General features: G+C 38.8%; 1 protein-coding gene across 1 annotated transcript; it reads right to left on the reverse strand.

Annotated features, from left to right (window-relative positions):
• Positions 1-466: 466 nt before the first annotated feature.
• LOC142163257 (uncharacterized) lies at positions 467-1,456 on the reverse strand. The gene is made up of 2 exons (XM_075220526.1): positions 1,292-1,456; positions 467-1,003 (listed from the first exon to the last, which is right to left on the reverse strand). Exons 1-2 carry the CDS (start codon positions 1,454-1,456, stop codon positions 467-469), a joined length of 702 nt encoding a protein of 233 aa, XP_075076627.1.
• Between the last annotated feature and the right edge of the window lie 19,055 nt (positions 1,457-20,511).

Raw genomic sequence — 20,511 nt, forward strand, 5'->3', positions numbered from 1 at the left:
CTCTCTCTCTCTAGATGCATCAGAAAATAGGCCTAAAATGAAGGGTAGTATATAATATATCGACATGGGGTCGGGTTAGAAAATTAGAAAATTGAAGCCCGGAACAGATCTAAGATCGCATAATCGACATGCGGCCCGCAAAAAGGGACCACGAAATGGCACCTAAAACATAAACAAACTACAAAGGTATGCGACAAGAATGCGGTCCGCATACCTATTCTGCAGTCGCATAATGCACCGTAGAACTGCCTCTCGCAAAATTTCAAGGAGATTATGCGATGACTATGTGGCCCGCATATTGATTATGCGATCGCATAATTGGCCATATAGTTGACCTCAAATTAGCCAACATACTATCTCACTCTGCGGCAGATATGCGACCCACATTGCTATTATGCGGTCGCATAATGGGTCACAGAAATGCACCTTTCTAAAAAACATTTTCCTTAATCTTTTAATGCACAAATCAATCCAAAGGGTCCGAACCACGGCTAGCTTGCGAGATCTTGGGTTTTGAGCAAAAAATTTCACGGGGCCTTACACCACTATCCAAGTTTTCTGATTCATATGCATTGTTGCCAGCGATGCCTCGAACCTTGTAAGGTCCTTCCCAATTTTGACTCAACTTTCCTGCATTGGCTACTCTTGTGGATTGAAAAACTTTCTTGAGTACGTAGTCCCTAATGTTGAAGTATCTAAGATGAGCTTTCCGAGTGTAATATCTCTCAATAATTTGTTTTTGTGCAGCCATCCTTATCAAAGCTTTTTCTCTCCTTTCTTCAAGTAGATCAAGGCTTACCCGCATCTCCTCCTCATTTGACTCTTCGGTTGCTTGGGTGTACCTCGTACTTGGATCTCTTATTTTAACTGGAATTAAATCTTTAATACCATATACAAGTGAAAATGGTGACTCTCCCGTACTTTGTTTCGCTGTCGTTCTATAAGCCCACAAGACTCCAAGTAACACTTCTGGCCACTTACCTTTTGATTCCTCTAGTCTTTTCTTAAAGTTTTTAATAATAACTTTATTCGTCAATTCAGCTTGTCCATTGGCCACGGGATGATAAGGTGTTGAAGTAATCCTTTGAATTTGCCAACTTTGAAAGAATTTTGTGATTTGCGCACCTATGAACTGTGGGCCATTATCGCACACGATTTCTTTTGGAACTCCAAACAGACATATGATGTTTCACCAAATGAAATCTCTAACCTCTTTTTCTCGTACCTGTATGAAGGCACCTGCTTCCACCCACTTAGTAAAATAATCAACGAGTACTAATAAAAATCGTACCTTGCCTTTGGCTTGTGGTAATGATGCCATGATATCCTTCCCCCACTTCATAAAAGGCCATGGTGTGAAAACCAGATGTAATAATTCTGGTGGTCGATGCATATTGTTACCATATCTTTGGCACTTGTCACATTTGGCCACAAAGGTTTCTGCCTCTTCTTCCATTTTTTGCCAATAATAACCTGCTCTGATTAAAGTTTTTACCAAGGACCTTCCTCCAACATGATTTCAATAATGCCCTTTCATGTACTTCTCTCATCACGTACTCCATTTGAGAATGTCCGAGATACCTTGCTAGAGGGACACCGAACATTTTTCAATATAAATTGCCTCGATCTAAATAATAATGAGCAGCCTTTTCGACGAAGCGCCTGAGTCTTTTTCTTATCTTCAAGTAGTATTCCATGCTGCAAGAAATTGACAATCTTGTTTCTCTAATCCCAAGTAAAATTATTGAAATTCGTTTTTATCTTGTTTGAGTGCCGAATGGAAAAAATGTATTATAGAAGCATTCTCTTCATTAGTCACTTTTGCAGTAGATGCAAGATTAGCTAACGCATCTGCTTCGATATTCTTGTCTCTCGGTATCTGCATGATTTTCCAAGTTTGGAATTGTCTAATCAAATCTCGTGCCTTTTCCAAATATTGTTGCATCCTCGCCTCTCTAGCTATATAAGTCACCTGCATTTGATTGACTACAAGTTGTGAGTCGCTTTTGATTATGACCTATTCTATTCCGAGCTCTCATACGAATCCTAAACATGCAATCACAACTTCATATTCTGCTTCATTATTAGTAATAGAGTGGCATTTCATGGCTTGTCCTATAGTTTCCCCTGCAGGTGGGATTAGGACAATGCCTAAACCCGCTCCTTTCACATTTGAAGAGGCATCGGTAAACAGGGTCCAAGTATCTAGATTAGACCTGTTAAATACGTGCAGTTCTTTTTCTACTTCTGTTACCATGCCTGGGCTAAAGTCATCCACGAAATCTGTTAATATTTATGATTTTATTGCAGTTCTAGGTTGATATGTGATGTCATATTAACTTAGTTATAAAGCCCATTTAGCTAACCTACCCGATAACTCTAGCTTATGCAATATATTACGTAAAGGGTAAGCAGTTACTACGGAGATTGCATGACACTGAAAATAAGGCCTTAATTTTCTAGATGCCATAATTAATGCTAAAGCAAGTTTTTCTAAATGAGGATATCGAGTTTAAGTATCTAGTAAAGTCTTGCTAACATAATAAGTCGAAGATTGTTTACCTTTGTCCTCTCGAACTAGTACGATACTTACCGCTACATCTGAAATAGCGAGGTAGATGAGCAGATTTTCCCTAATCTATGGTTTATCCAATAAAGGCGGGTTTGACAAGTATGCTTTTAAATTTCGAAGTGCTTGTTGACATTTTTCAGTCCATTCAAATTGACTTTAGTTTTTCAAAATTGAAAAGAACGTAAAGCTTTTCTCCGAAGATTTTGAAATAAATCTTCGCAACGTTGCTATCGTACCTATTAATCTTTGCACTTCTTTTTTGCTCGTGAGTATATGGTATTTCTTCAATAGCTTTAATCTGCGCGGGATATACTTCAATTATACGGTTAGAAACAATGAAACCTAAGAACTTACCTGACGACACACCAAATGCACATTTCTCGGGGTTTAACTTAATATTGAATTTGTGGAGAATCTGAAACATATCTAGCAGATGTTGAAAATGATCCCCTGCTTGTTGTGATTTGACTAGCATCTCATCGATATAAACCTCCATGGTTTTTCCTAGATGTTCTTGAAACATCTTAGTTACTAACCTTTGGTACGTGTCTCCTGCATTCTTTAAGCCAAAAGGCATGACTTTATAACAATAAGTCCCCATGTATGTAATAAAGGAAGCTTTTTCTTCATCTAAAAGATCCATTTTTATTTGATTATATCCTGAATAAGTATCTAAAAAACATAATTGTTCATGTCTTGCAGCATTAATTAGTTTATCTATGTGTGATAATGGAAAGGAATCTTTAGGGCAAGCTTTATTCAAATTAGTATAGTCAACACAAAATCTCCACTTACCATTCTTTTTAGGCACCACTACAATATTAGCTAGCCAATTAGGATATTTTACCTCTCGGATAGACCCGATTTTTAATAACTTTTGTACTTCATCCTGAATCACCTGATTCTTGAAGGACCCTTGCTTCCTTTTCTTCTGTTTGATAGATGGATACGTCAGATCTTCATTCAGCTTATGGGTCATCACCTCCGGCGGTATACCTGTCATATCTGAATGCGACCATGCAAATCAATCTATGTTAGCTTTTAAAAATTCAATTAACTTACTCTTTATCTCCGGGCTGAGATTGGTTCCAATGTAGACTTTTCTGTCCGGCCAATGTACGAATAATACCACAACTTCCTGTTCCTCTATTGTTGTTTTGATGTTTTCATTTTCTTCTGGATTTTAAATAGTATTAGGCCTTGAGTCTACTACATCCATTTGTCCATCCACAGTTGAGGCTTGTGTTGCAAAATCCTCAACTAAATTCTATAATTGCTATTTGTAACGTCATTTTTCGCGCTTGAATCTGCCACTGAGTTAATGGTTAAGGAAGCCTGTTGATCTCCAAGGATTTGTCTAATTCCCCATTCTGAAAGGAACTTGATAACCTGTTGTAGGGTAGATGGAACAACATCCATCTCATGAATCCACAATCAGCCGAGAATCGTATTGTATGCCATGTCCATATCTATCACTTGGAATTTAGTATTTTTAACTACTCCTTCTGCGAATGTAGTAAGTATTATATCCCCTTTTGTCACAACACTTGAGTTGTATGTAAGGCCCATGAAATTTCTACTCAAGAACCTGAATCTCGTGGTGTCAAGTTAGGATCATGTGTTAGAAATTCATAAAAGTCTTCGAGCTCGCCGCAGTTTGGACCCTTTGGATCGATCTGTGCATTAAAAAGTTAAGAAGTTATGTTTTCAAGAAAAGTGTGTTTCTACGGTCCATTATGCGGTCGCATAATATATATACGCACCGCATAGTCACCGCGGAGTCAGACAGTGATGGTTAATTTGAGGTTAACTATACGGCCAATTATGCGATCGCATAATCAATATGCGGGCCGAATAGTCATCGCATAATCCCCTTGGATTTTTTGTGAGAAGCAGCTCTGTGGTGCATTATGCGATCGTAGAACAGGTATGCGGACTGCATTTCTGTCGCACACCCAGACAGTTTGTTCAGGTTTTTGGGACCATTTTTGCGGTCCATTTCGCGGGCCGCATGTCCATTATGCGATCGCAGATTGTGTCGGGGCTCCTATTTTCTAATTTTTAAAACCCGACCCTATCCTATTAAAAACACCCATTAGACCTCTTTTATGATATATTCACTGCAAATAGAGTGAGAGAGGGAGCTCTAGAGGGGGAACCTCACTTTCAAACCTTGCCAAATCTTTGAAGACTTTCAAGCAAAATTTGCTAGGATTCCACCCCAAGAGGTAAGAACATGAGCCCTAATCTCCGGTTTCAAAATTCACACTAGAATGAGTAATTAGCTCGGGGGTTCATGGGTATTGGAATGGATTTCTTGCATGCATAAAAGATAATAGAGTATTAGTAGGGTATGAACTAAAAGGATAGCAATTAGGGTATAAAATGATAGAAATCTCTCACAAAAGGGCCCTAAAATCACAATGCACACATAGTGCTTGATAGTATACCTAAACGAGCTAGAATCTTAGTCATGTCTTTAATTCCTAGTTCAATTTGTAATTTTTGTAAAATAGATTAAAGTTGCTAAGTGTCTCAGAATTTTGTAAGAAATTAAAGAAAGCTCTATCGAGGTATGTATGGCTAAAACCCCCTCCTATTAGAAATCGAGCTCCGTTGGTATGCATATGTGCAAATGTGGTAAGACTGAAAACTTGATTGATGTATTGATTGATATTTTACATGAATTGGTTTTGAAATTGGATGTGTAAACATGAAAGGTGTGCCTCAATGTATGCAAAGTACTATCCTAGATATTTGAAGATGTGCAAAGAATATGAACCACGTGTTGAAATTTCCTAGACTTCACGTCAAGACTTAAAACTGAGATTATCATGCTAATTATGTGAAATCTTACCTATGTTTGCAACTTGAATTGCTTTTGTATGTGCCTATGATCATAAATTGCAAGGTTGACATTGAAAGCAGAAACAATGTGATAATTGTGGCCCTAAGTGCCAATGAATTGATATGATATGTGTGAAATAAGGATTCAAATGAGATGATTAGTGAGAAAGGAACAATGCCTAGGTAAGGCAGCCTAGACGATCGGGCCGTGATCGGATACCACGCCGCACACATGGTGGTAATGTGCTGATATTGAATTCCGAAAAAGGGGAAATGAAATGGTGATTGAGGTATATGTCTCAAATGAGGAAACCTAGCCGACCGGGTCATGATCGGACTTAGCTTAAGATAGCGGTGGTATTGAGAATAATGATGAACATATGAAAGAATGCCCTAAACTAAAGTTATGGAAATCATGTGAAAGTTGTATGGCTCTTTATTTGATGATGTGGTGTTCGGTTAAAGCTTTGATTGTCTCTTGTGATTTCCTTGAATTCTTATATGATAGTTCTTTCTAATAAGATGGTGTTTAGTTATACATACTAGTACTATTCCATGGTATTAACGTCCCTTTTGCCGGGGTGCTACATTTTTAAATGAATGTAGGTGGCTCTATAGTGGATATTGCCGATCGCGTAGCGGAGTGTCCTCCTCTCAAAGTCTTGGTGATCCTCTTTCTCCTTCAAGGGGTTATGTTGTTCATCTTTTGTTGTAGATTTCCACTTTTGAGGTATAGCCGGGGCCTTGTTGCCGGCGTTGTCATAATTGTCTTTTGTATCCTTAGTGGCTCCATAGACGTTTGTGTGGGTTATGTACAGGGGTTGGATGAGTCTATGAACTAGGTTGTAATCTTAAACTCTTGTTTCTCTAAACTGAAACTGTGTGTAATCTTGGAAACTTAACTACGGTTTGAGGTTGCGATATGAAATGATCTATCAATGTTGATTGTACCGTCATTCCTATTGTCTAAGTAAGCAAAAACATGTTTCCCTTAATCGTATTGAGTTGGGTAGAAAGTGTTAAAAAAGGGCTTGCTCAGATGGTATCACTTGATTGAGCTCCGGTTGCGCCTCCCGAGGTTGGGACTTGACGTTGTCAAAACCTGACAAGGTTCGTACTTTGGGTACCAATTTATCATCGGCTTGCATCTCGTTTACCACTCTTAAAAGAATGATATTTATGGAACTACATGGACCAATCAAAACTCGTTTTACGTTAGTATCATGTACAAGTAAAGATATTAACAGTGCATCATTATGTGGGTTCAACACGCCATCTGCGTCTGCATCATGAAATGTTATACTATCTTCTTCCAAAACTTGACGAACTCACTTCCCGTGGGTGACAGTGATTTTTGACACCTTCTTTTTTGTCGTATATGTTACGCCATTGATCTCCTCCCCTCCACTTATGACATTAACCTTTCTCTTTGGCGACGTTGGTTTCGGAGGTTCCTGCCTATTCTTCATATATGCCTGTTTACCTTTTTCACTAAACAATTCAGTTAAGTAACCTTGTTTTAATAGGTGCTCTACTTTACCTTGCAATAGTCTACAATCTGTTGTTTTGTGACCGTGATCGTTGTGAAATTCGCACCAAAAATTGGGGTTTCTCCTGTTTGGATTTGACCTCATTTCTTTAGGCCACTGCACTTTATCTCCCATGCTTCTTAAAATAGCCACCAACTCGGACGTGTTAACATTAAAACTATACCCTCCAATTTTTGCCTTTGAACTTCTATTGTTGTCTCGCATATCTCGTGTATCTCGTTCTTTCCCGAACCGAGACGATGAACCTGAATCCCTGTCCTTTGATCTGGAATCATATCTTGGATTCTCTTGTTTTGCGCGTGAAATTCCTTCTTGTTGGTCCCATATAAGGTTCATACCTATTTTAACCGGACCTTTTTTCAGTTTCTGGCCGCCTTGAACTTACCTTTTCATCTCTCCGGGGTTGAGTGATAGTGTCTTCTTCTATTCGTAGATTCGTGTTATACCTGTTGTAAACATCATTCCAAGATGTTGGGGAAAATTCTCGTAAGATTTTCTTGAGTCTCCTCGTAGCTTCCGAGCCTTTTTCATTTAAATTACTGGCAAATGCCATAGCCTCCTAATTGTCAGGTACACATGGAAATGTCATCCTAACTGGCGTACATGGCGCTCACATATCATAACTGTTTAACCAGAAAATAGAAATTCCGGTTAAAGCTTATTTTTAGAAGTACTCGGGTTACTGATAATCAAATAAAGAAATATTTTTGTTATGAGAAAGGAAAATTAAAATGAGGAATAGAAGCAATAAATATAAAGCAAAGTAAATAAGTATATTCCAGTAATAATCAGAACGTATCCATAGAAATAACATTTCTATTCCTTATATAGTCCTCTCTAAGTACAACGTCTTTCCCTTTTATGATCAAGTCATTATGAGTATTTAATGACATTAATAAAACATTATAATTTGTAATCGTAACTATTTCGTGAAGATTCTGTAACGTTTATAATCATTCATGCTCATTAATTGAAGACCAATGAACCTGTCCTTTTTACTGTCTTGGTTCATTCCACCGGTGCCTCTTCAAATTACTAAAGAGACTCGAGCAACCGTTTCTTTCTCGTCTCTTAGACATTTTTCTCGTACATATTGAGACTCACATTTCTTTAAGCAATCTTCTCCAGTTGTCAGTTTTCTAATGATCCACGTGTCTTGCTACGTCAGCTACATAATTAATTCCAAGTGTAATATTGATTTTCCTCAATACTATAACTTCACCAAATCCTAAGGGGATTTCCCCTACACAAGGTTAGGTAAGCCACTTACCTCGAACCAAGCTCAAATAATTCCGTAACAATGCTTTTTCCACGAATATCCGACTCTGAATGGCCCAAATCTAGCTAAAATTAATTACATATCATAAATATAACTACAAGAACTAATCTAGCTAATGAAATCTAAGCTAAGGCAATAAATTGGAAAATCGCCTTAAAAAATCTCCCTAGGACCACGTCTCAGAATCGAGTAAAAGTCACAAAATATGAACACGCGTTCACTCACAAGTTCACTCATACAAAAATCATCCAATTCCGATATTAAAATCTCAATCAAAACCCAAAATCTTAGTTGAAAAACTTCTTCCCATTTTTCCCAATTTTTCAGCCCAATCCGAAATTAAATGATGAAATAAACTATAGATTAGTGGAATATAATCATAAAGGAGTTAAGAAGTGTTACCCAAAAGCTTTCTCTTAAAATCCCTCAAATAATTGCCCAATTCGAGCTCTCAAAGTCCCAAAATTGAAAATGTGATCGAACCCTCGTAACTTCTACGAGGGAATAACCCCATCTGTGGTTCTGCACTTGCGGAAAAACCTCGCAGGTGTGGACTTCACTTAGGTCCTCAAGTTTCTCTTCGGCGAGCAAGGGCCGCTTCTGCATGCCCGCTTCTGCGCTCCTGCGAGTTTACTTCTGTGGAACTCTAGCCGCACCTGTGGTCGCAGTTGGGCAGGCCCATAATCTCTTCTACAGCTTAATAGCCGCTTCTACGGCGCCGCACCTGCGGCCCAAAGTGCGCATGTGCAATTACATCAAGTGCAACAAGCTTCTGCCATTCCAACACAACTCCAAATGATCTGTTAACCATGCGAAAACAACTCGAGGGCTCCAAACCTCAACCAAATATACCTACAAGTCCTAAAACACCATGCAAACGTAGTCGAGCCCTCAAATCATATCAAACAAAGATAAAATCACGAATCACCCTCATATTCAAACTTAAAGAACTTGAAACTTAAAATATTTCTACAACATATGCCGAAACATATCAAACTACGTTCGATTGAACCCACGTTTTGCACACAAGTCATATTCAATATTACAGACCTACTCCAACTTCCGAAATTGGAATCCGACCCCGATATCAAAAAGTCACTACCGGTCAACATCTCCAAAATTTTGACTTTCGCCATTTGAAGCCTAAATGAGCTACAGACCTCCAAAACACAATTTGGACTGCCCCTAAGTCCAAAATCACCCAATGGAGATAACAGAATTGATGAAACTCCATTCCGGAATCGTCTTCACATAGTTCCGACTTCGGTCAAAATCCTAAGACTTGAGCTTCCGTTTAGGGACTAAGTGTCCCAAAACACTCAAATAACCAAAATAAAACCTCCCTTCAAGTCACATAAGCTGAAAAAAATATGGGGAAAGTAGTAAATGGGGGATCGAGGCTATTACTCTCAAAACGACCGGTCGGGTCTTTACATAAATAAATTTCAAAGTTGGAAATTACTCTAGTTCCTATTTTTAATTAAATAGGCGAAATTATTCTTATTGAATATTTCTTTCTATTTTCTGATTTAATGGACATGAATATTTTCATTAGCAGTACTAGCTCTAGTATGGAGTAATTATCTTATGTTGGGAGAATGATGTATCTTGATAATTCTATATAATAGTGAAAGTTTATTTTTTAGTTTCACTGCTTGGTTTGAAACTTTCAATTTATAATTTTATCGGCTTTTATAGTTGGATGTTATTTAATTTAGTCACACCTATTCACTTTGTATCACAAACTAACTGTTATTCATTTTATAATCGAGAGAGGCGGAATGGGTAATAAGGTTAATAGTGGTGTTGATAAGTGTTAACATTTATTTAATCACATCTATCTATTTTGTGTTATAATTTGATTTTATTCTAATTCTGAAATCGAAAGAGGTGAATAGTTTAAAATTCAAGTTATGACAAGTAAGGTAACCGAAAGGGACTTATTTTGAAAAAGAGCATGTTTCAATTCAAGTATATATTTATGGTTCGTTTTGAGCTCTAGCACGTCATTCAGCGGTTTGCGATGTCACGACCCAAAATCCATAAAAGGTCGTGATGGCGTTCATAACGACTCGACCGGTCATTTTGAGCTCTAGCACGTCGTTCAACAGTTTGAGACCATGTGCAGCTTCACTTAAGGTATTATGACTTGTACGCATAGTCGGATATGAGATTCACGGAGTTCGAAGTTGATTTGGAAAGGAATTCTCATTTCGGAAGCTTAAAGTTAGAAGAATCTGATTAAAGGTTGATTTTGAGTAAACGACCTTGGAATCGAGATTTGAAGGTTCCAATAGGTTTGTATGATGATATCGGACTTGGGCGTATGTCCGAATTGGGTTTTGGATGACCCGGGAGCATTTCAGCGCCTATGATGGAAGTTAGCATTTTGGGAGGAATTTCATAAATTTGGGTTGAAGTACCTTTCAATGTTTTCGATGTCCATTTGGGATTTTGAGCCAGGAAATAGCTCCATATGGTGATCCTGGTATTGGGGGCACGTCCGGAAGTTTATTCGGAGGTCCGTAGGTTATTTTCGAGTCATTTGGCTAAAGCTAGAAATTTAAATGTTATGAGAAGTTTGACCGGAAGTGGACCTTTTGATATCGGGATCAGATTCTGATTCTGAAAGTTGGAATAGGTCCGTAATGTCAAATAAGACTTGTGAACAATATTTAAGGTCAATCGGACGTGATTTGATAGGTTTTGGCATCAGACGAAGAAGTTTGAAGTTCTAAACTTCATAAAGCTTGAATTGGGGTGTGATTCATGATTTCGATGTCGTTTGATGTGATTTGAGGCCTCGAATAGGTCCACATTATGTTTTGGGACAGGTTGGTGTGATTTGATGAGGTCCCGAGGACCTCGGATGGATTCCAGGTTGTTAACAGATTGAATTTAGAATTTTAAGAAGAATTGAGGAAGCTGACATCTGGTGTAACTGTACCTGCGAGGTTTTGATTGTAGGTGCGGAACCGCAGAAACAGCCTTGGAGTCACAGAAGCAGGCAGGAGCGCAGGTGCAAGGGAAGATCTGCACCTGCGAAGGCGCAGGTGCAGAAGGGAGATCACAGAAGCGGAAGCTGCTGGGTTGAGTTAGAGTCACACCTGCGATGGATTTCCGCAGGTGCGGAGCCGCAAAAGCGGCTACTAGACCGCAGGTGCGAAGGTTAGGGTTGGGCAGCGTCTTCTTTAAAACGAAGGGTTTGGCTCAATTTCATTTTATTTCGTCCATGGAAGCCGATTTTGGAGCAATGTGGAGTGCCATCTTCATCAACTAGTAAGGGATAAGTGCTTTCTTCCCAATTTGAGTTAAATGCATGATTTTATATGGATTTAATCATGGAAAATTAGTGGGAATTTGGGGTTTTGGTGGAAAAACCTAGAATTTATATTTTTGGATTTTGACCACGATTTTTGACATGGAACTTGGAATAAGTTATATATTTGAGTTCGTGGCATTATGGGTAAAGCTTATCTTCGAAAAATTTCGGAAATCCGGGCACGTGGGCCCGAGGGTGATTTTTATCGAGTTTTCGATTGGGGTTAGAAATTGTTATAAATTGGATTATAATGAGTATTTGAGTATATATTAATGGGTTTGCATAATTATTGGCTAGTTTTGGAGCGTTGAGCATCGATTCGAGTTGTTTGAAGGGCTGGGAAGCCGCTTATGGAACTTCGGAGAGAGGTAAGTCTCCTTTCGAACCTTGTAAGAGGGAATTTACGCCATAGGTGAAATAAATCAATATGTTCTCCTATTTGTGGGGGCGACATACGCACGAGGTGACGAGTGTCCGTGCGCAGCTACTATTATGCTTAGGACCTAAAAGCATGCTCTACTTGTAATATTTGCAACCTTTTTGTCAATTTAAAATGCTTAAATCATATCAAACTTGGTAAATAAATTTTTGAAAAGGCTAATCATCATTTCATGGCTGTTAAAAGAGAAATTGTCATTTCCTTGGATAATTCCCCCTTGATGAATTCTCGATTGACTGTTTAAATGTGTTTATCTTTGTGGAATAGGCCGAGCGCCTCGGTAGATTAAATAAATGCATCTATAGTTCGCACCATTCCACCCTCTGGTAACGCACAATTTAAATAATTGTTGGATTGGGTCGTAGGACCTCGACATGATTTTTGCATGCTTGTATTGCTTGCCTTGAAATTTATGAATAATATTGCCTCCCTGGTTTGAGATAAATTGATAAATGATGGAAAAAATGAATTAGGAAATCTCTTGTTACAAAAACGATTGTTTACTTGCCTCTTGATTTCCCTGAGTTTACTGTCGTTTTTAATAATTCCACTACTAATAACATTATTGATGGCCATAGTAAGTGTCGGAGTCGACCTCTCATCACTACTTTTTCGAGATTAGACTGGATATTTACTAGGTACGTGCTATTTTCGTACTCATACAACACTTGCTTTACATTTTGTTGTACATGCACATGTATGTACAGTGGCCTTGTTGGCGCAGCGGTGCAATTTATGCGGGGACTTAGTTGGGTTGCATCTTATGAGACGATCCGCAGCCACCAGAGTCTCCTTCAGAGTACTTGTATTTTCTTTTCTGTCCAATTTGTATTCCGGCAGTTATTGCATGTTATTTTTACTTCCTAGTAAATGGTCATGTACTTGTGACACCGGGTTCTAGGATTATTAGGGGATTATTTAATATTGAAATTTGTTAAAAATATTATTATTTACTCTGTGAAGTTCTTTATGTATCATTTAACCTAAAGAAATTATGATTTCAAAAATACTTAAAATGAGAACCAAATTAATTATTTATTGTTGGCTTGCCTAACAGCGGTGTCCTGCGCCATCACGACCTTTAATGGTTATTGGGTTGTGACAGCGTCAGACACTACTGTTAGGCAAGCCAACACTAAATAGTTAATTTAGTTCTCATTTTAATAATTTTTAAATCGTAATTTCCTATAATTAAATAGTAAAAGATGGACTTTTCAGTGTAAATAACAATTTTTTAACAATTTCTATACTGAACGACCCATAATCACCCCAAAACCTGGTGTCACAAGTGCATGAGCATCAAATAGGAAATAAAATAAAATACAGCATCTATCCGAAATACAAATTTGGAAAGGAAAGAAGATATAAATACTCTGAAGGAGACAATGCTAGCTGCGGATCGCAGCATAAGATGCAGCTCACCTAAGCCCCCATATCAACTGCGCCACTACGCCCACAAAGCCACTAGACATTTATGCACCTGCACAACAAAATGTGCAGTAGGTGTAGTATGAGTACGTAATTCAACACATATCTAGTAAGTATCCAATATAACCTTGAAGAAGTAGTGGCGAGAGGTCGACTCCGCCACTTACTATGGGCCAACAATAATATAACAATGATATAGTTAAGCATGGGTTACATAGAACGGCTGTAAGATCAATATCATGAAGTAAGTAAACAATTCTTTTATTGATAAGAATTTTACAAATTCATTTTTCATCATTTATAAATTTATATCTTAGACCAATGAAGCAATATCAATTATTATAAATTATAAAGCAACCAGTACAATCATGCGCAAATCATGCCGAGGTCGTACGGCCCGATCCAAAATATAAATATAAACTATGCACTATCGAGGGTCGAATGTCACGAACTAACATATAAATATAAATTGTGCACTGCCGAGGGTTGAACGGCCCGAACCATAGATGCATCTATTTAATCTGCTGAGGCGAACGGTCCGCTCCCATGAGAATAGTGGAAATTTACCTCGCTCGCGGAATATAATTGCGATGCGGTTACACATAGATTTCATAAGTTATTACAATACTCTTCAATTCTTTTTGAAAATACAAAGTTCAAATGAAAACTTTAAAAATCTAAAATTCCTCAATTTCAATTCTTTTCAAGACAATTAATACGCAACCTCAATCTTGCTTCTTCTCAAGGTAAACAATAACCATAAATCAAAAAACAATATCAAAAAACAATAACCATAAATCAAAAAACAATATCAACAAGGCTTGATGTAAACCTAAAACTACCCGGACATAGGCATAGCTAGAAGCTACGTATGGACTCTCGTCGCCTCGTGTGTATGTAGCCCCCACAATTAGAAGAACATATTAATTTAGTTCACCTATGGGGTTAATTCCCTCTTACAAGGTTAGAAAGGAGACTTACCTAACTCTGAAGTTCCATAGCCGGCTCCCAAGCGTTTTAAACAACTAAAATCATCGCCCAACGCTCCAAAACTAGTCAATAAAGGTGCAATTCCATAAATATATACTCTAATACTCCTTATAATACTATTTACAATAATTTCCAACTCCGTTCGAAAAGTCGATAATAATCACCCTCGGGCCCACGTGCCCGATTCCAAAAAATTTCGAAGATAAACTTTATCCATAACCCCACGAACTCAAATATATAATTTATTTCAAATTTCATGCCCCAATTCGTGGTCAAAATCCAAAAATACCAATTTCTAGGCTTTTCTTCAAAATCCCAAATTTTCTACAATTATTTATGTCTAAATCCATAAACCTTGTATTAAACTCACAACTAGAAGAAATCACTTACCTTTTGATGATGATGGAATCCCCTCTATAAATGCTCTCAAAAATCGCTTAAGTCCAAGTGGGAAATGAGGGAAATGGGCTAAGTCTAGGAATAAAAAAGCCCTTGGCTCTAGTGCAAATGTCGCAAATGCAACATCTGGCTCGCAAATGTGATGGTCGCATTTGGGACAAATGCATCGCAAATGCAAAGCCAAGCTACCCCTGCCAAGGTCGCATTTGCGACCAAGATCTTCGCAAATGCGAAGGAGGCAGATCCGCAAAATCGACAAATTGTTTGCAAATGCAAAACCCTCAAAAATACCCACCCTTCGCAAAGGCGAACCCCTCCACGCAAATTCGATGTTCGCATTTGCCATGTATTGCAAATGCGATCACACCTGAACCAGCAATCCAACTTTTTCACAAACTCCGAAGCTACTCCGAAATTCACCCGAGCCCCCGGAGCTCAAAACCAAACACCCACACAAGTCTAAAAACATAACACGAACTTGCTCGAGGCCTCAAATCACATCAAACAATGATAAAACCATGGATCACACTCATATTCAAGCTTAATGAACTTTACAACTTCAAACGTCTACATTCGATGTCGAAACCTATCAAATCACGTCTAATTGACCTCAAATTTTGCTCACAAGTCACGTTCGACATTACGGATCTACTCCAACTTCTGGAATCAGAATCCGACCCCGATATCAAAAGTCAATTTTTGATCAAACTTCTCAAAAACCTTCAAATTTCTAACTTACGCCAAATGACTCTAAAATGACCTAAAGACCTCCAAATCCACTTACGGACGCGCTCCCAATACCAGAATCACCATATGGAGCTATTCTCAGACTTGAAATCCCAAACAAACCTCAATAACATTGAAATGCACTTCAACCCAAATTTATAAAATTCTTCCAAAATGCTAACTTCCACAATAGGCTCTGAAACACTCCCGGACCATCCAAAACTCGATCCGAGCATACGCCCAAGTCCGAAATCATCATACAAACTTGTTGGAACCTTCAAATCCTGATTCCAAGGTCGTTTACTCAAATATCCAACCTTAGTCAATTCTTCCAACTTAAAGCTTCCGAAATGAGAAATTTTCTTTCCATATCATCTTTGAACTTCCGAAATTCCAATTCCAACCATGCGTACAAGTCATAATACCCGAAGAGAAAGTACTCATGGCCTCAAACTGCTGAAATACGCGCTAGAGCTCAAAACGACCGGTCGGGTTGTTAGATTCTCTTCTACATAAACATACGTTCGTCCGTGAATGTGCTAAGAATTGCTCTGGAGTTGTCCAAAATCGTTATTTAACACCTCGTGCACCTACCCGTGCTACCACAATTCAGTTGAGCACATTAGCTCGAGCAAATCTAAAGATTCTCCCTTTTATTTAGTCAAATTAGCCTTAGACCCAAATTCCAACATCTAAAATTCTCTGCCATGCCTGTTTCCAACATACGAACGCCGTATTAATCACCACACAATGTACTAATACATGATTTTATCCTCTACCGAATTCACACCCTGCACCACATAACTCACATTGACCATAATAACATCCTTGATAACAATAGCTGAAATTTTACGAATCTGATGCTCACAACACACCTCATGACGCATATAAGTCTTGTTCCAACTCTTGCAATATTGCCATAACGGAAGAGATGTGTAGAAATTTATAACCAACTGCCGACTCAACAATTCATTAAGTTTCTCCTCTTGACAAGAACTATTACCTCATCCTGGACTGAATATCGATATTTGTTCTGTAATATGCTTCATATAAATCTGATCTCACTAATCCCAGGTCCAATAATCTCGTCTCACCTAGTACAAGTTGCTCAAGCAATAAGCCACCTCAGACATTGCCAAAAGTCTCATATGATGCCACAATGTGCCGACAAGCTACAAACTCGAATGTGATACCAAAGGGAAAAATGAACTCTGGAAAGAACTACTCAACCCACTTAACTAATTAGCATCCAAAAAGTGTTATGAAACTTTCTCAGAAAATGAGAAACAAAACACACAAGAATAGATATGGGAAACTGTACTCAAGATCACACAGTTGTAGTGTACAAGCCGATCCACACATAATACCATTGTAGTGTGCAACCCGAACCAACCATAATACCCGTGGTGGCATGCCACCCGATCTAAACAATGTACCCATGGTGGCGTGTCACCCGATCAACACATAATAATCTATAAAGGAATTACTTATCGAGCTAAAATGCTCATACATGTGAAATACCCGAATATCAACCACAAGAATGTGAAGTGCATAATGAAATTCCCGGGGAGACAGATAGAGCCATACGCTACAAAACTCAAGTATGACTAAGGTGCGATATATGATCTGCATCTTGAGAGCCATCCTACTCACATAACACCATTGCTACGCGGAACCTCAACATATATGCAATTTATCAAACTGTTGCACAACCCACGCGGCACAATATAGTATTACGTGAAATGGCCGATGACTGAATAACATCCGACATCTGAATACTTCTCCATAAGGAGCGCTATGCTGAAATGAACACATCCAACTTGATATAGAGCCCTCATTCATATTTTAGATCCATCCACGGACCTCAAGCCGATTCTGACCGCACTAGGCTTATAACATTTCAAGGATCCACAATAACCCCTGACATACAAGATTAGCCGTCAAATCCAGAACACACTTGCACAGTCCACAACCAAATGAATTGAGCGCCCTTCAGGCATAAATTTCACATTAGCGATAGTACCAAAAATCTCCACACTTGGTTTTAAATCTTCAATCAATCAAGTGACTACATGTCACACTTATACAATCTTCTCGTGGGACATGCTCCCATGATCTTCCACACCAAGCAACAAGCCTGCACATCTATACCACCAACCACATAAACACTGTAAAGCAAATCAAGGATCCGCAATCAGCACAAAAAGCCTCTTACACCTTTCACCATACTCAAGTGACCCTGAAGAGAATACCAGCTTACTCTAAATATCTAAATCCTTTTTTGTTCATCCGAGATTGTGACATTCTTGTCAACACCGAACCGCAACCTTGATCCTCAACTTCCAATTCACATGCTACTCACTGCACCTAATCATGCCAATACGCAAGAGTACAAGAATTTCATCATAACTCCTAAACCACTAATAAACTGAACATTTCATCATATAAAAACCATTCACTTAACTCATTTTAGGAGAACCATAGAAACACGTGACTGAATTTTCATAACCGCGGAAAATAAGATCCTCAAGCAGTGATCTAAACCACCAGGATCCTTCCGGGATCCATCTACACATAACATGCCATAATACTTGAATATCTCCAAATAAAATCAATTACATGGTCCATCGAGCCTCGCATGTAGCGCCACAAATCACATGCATAACTCAATCATTGTCACCATCATGCCAATTCAACCGTTGTTAGCCGGCCTGTTTTCTCCCAGTTTACTATTAACTTGCCTTAGAAATAATAATAGCTCGATTCATTACATTACGAACCTAGATCTGCACTTACCCCGAGTGATCTTATTTCACGAGACCACGTTGGCTCAAATCCCACGAACCATCGTATACCTTCCTTGTGTGCATATTCGCATCTTGAACTGGTACACCTATTCTGATAATTCCTCCATGAATCCAAAGTCATTTTCTCCGATTCCTCTCATATTACCCCGCAGACCAAAGATAATACAAAACACTGCAAGTTCCTTTCATAATCCACTGCAAAAGCTTGATACTCAACCATACTACAGACTCGAAATCCTCAGGCACCACACTTTAACTTTTGAATCCACTAGGACCGTTGTTGAGAGTCACCCACTCTGACTCGGTCCCGAATACAATCAACTCCAAGGCTCTACTAGTATATGAACACCCTCTCAAAGAAGCACCCAACTAAATCACCTTCCTTGTAACTCACCCATACACGAAACATAAATCTTGAGTCTTCCAAAAGACTGAACATGAATCGATAAGGCCAATTATAGCACACGTTCCTCAAATCCTTTGCTTAAATTGCCACTGATGTTCTCTTTTCTTAGTCGTAATAACCCATCAATATGCCGATAATCAGAAACCTCACAATTAGATAACCATACAATCTAATTGTAGGCGGTGGGGCTCTCCTACTTAGGTTGAAGCTACCATTGCATAAACCTGGAACCCACCAAGATTATTTCTTCATTGTCGATATGATCTTGCATAATCAACCCGCCAAATTTCTTGAAATCTTTCTGTTAAACCTTTCATGAGCACTCTAAATTACTAGCCACATTTACATATCCAACCTCTTACTGGATAGCTAGTAGAATTCTTCGTAAAAGCTACGTCAACACCACACGACTGCTAACCTGCTCACAGGAGATAACCCACATGTGGAAATTACAAACCGACATCTTCCAACGTCGATGCACTGGGTATAATCACTACGAAATCAGTAGACCTTCCTGAGCCCGAGCTTATTCACCATTTGTGCAAGTCCGTTCACTCCTCATGGACATCAATTAAAGGCGAGACAATACATTTCAATACAAAGTCATGTTGCATTCCTCTTCTTATCAAGCAAACTCCTTTCTGTTGCATCTAATCTTCCTCCGTATAGTAGCCAATATTCTAAATTAAGCCCGTAGACCTAGTCATTATCCACCATAATATCCCCAATCACTCTAACTTTCCTCAAGGAGTGTAACTATCCTACCATGTAACCCATATGCTACCTAGCCACTCTCCCACTTTTGTCAAACTCTCTCCTTTAAGCAACCACTCCACTCCTGTTTCTCACACTTGGCCTTCTAGAAATCTAACCACTACAAAACACCTCTCACATGTCCTTCCTTATCCTTCGCTGCCTAGTTGTTGCCTTAAATGAGAATCTATCTCTGTAGCACTTGAACCAATAGATCGCTACAAACTTTAAACCTTTCCGAAAATCAATTTTTCTCGAGCCATCAACATTAGAAATAGACATTCGAATCCGAAATTGCTGCACTCTGCTGTCTCTAATGACTGTTTCCCTGGCACCATCTCGCACTACCCTGCCCCGAAGGCAAATTGATGAAGACCATAACACCGACAAACTTAACACATTCAATCCAGGGCAACGACACCACATCACAGATGAAAATTCCACCACGCTTGAAAATACCAAGTCTCGATACTCCGTCAACCCAAACCTGAACATTCATAGTCTGATTGTCTTTCCTCCGCCGAAAATAACATACTGAATATCTGAATCATGCATTGAGTAAACCTCCTTCTAAGTCATTCACTGCTTCGATGCATAGACAAGCATCCTACCATTACACCAATACTGTGCGATAGCAACGCACGAATTGTCATAACATTCAATGCCAACTCTCAAAACCTTAAGTAGCACTGATACTGAGCTGAAATAACATGACGACCTTACATAAGGCGACGATAATAGTCCAATCAAATATGCAGGGAGAAACATCCTGCACCACATCGGTAGTACCATTACAATTCCTAAATTCCTGATTTATAACAAGTGCCTCACATCACATAAGATCGAGAAGGAAAGAAACAAAGGCATAAGCCTCAAAGGAATTAAATCGCATGATGAGGAATCACGAAGGGAGATGCTCCTAACGGCCCTATAACCACTCGAAGATAAGTACAGACGTCTCTGTACCGATCTGCAAGACTCTAGTAGACTTGC

Source organism: Nicotiana tabacum, chromosome 8, assembly GCF_000715075.1.
Source record: "Nicotiana tabacum cultivar K326 chromosome 8, ASM71507v2, whole genome shotgun sequence".
Classification (NCBI taxonomy): Eukaryota; Viridiplantae; Streptophyta; class Magnoliopsida; order Solanales; family Solanaceae; genus Nicotiana; species Nicotiana tabacum.

Bases quoted from the DNA above. Each gene is read 5' to 3' on its own strand.
- LOC142163257 (XM_075220526.1), bottom strand. From the start codon at position 1,456: ATGGAAGAAGAGGCAGAAACCTTTGTGGCCAAATGTGACAAGTGCCAA. The intron at 1,004-1,291 runs GTACGATTTTTA...AAAAACTTTAAG, and splicing joins TACCACAAGCCAAAGGCAAG to AAAAGACTAGAGGAATCAAA.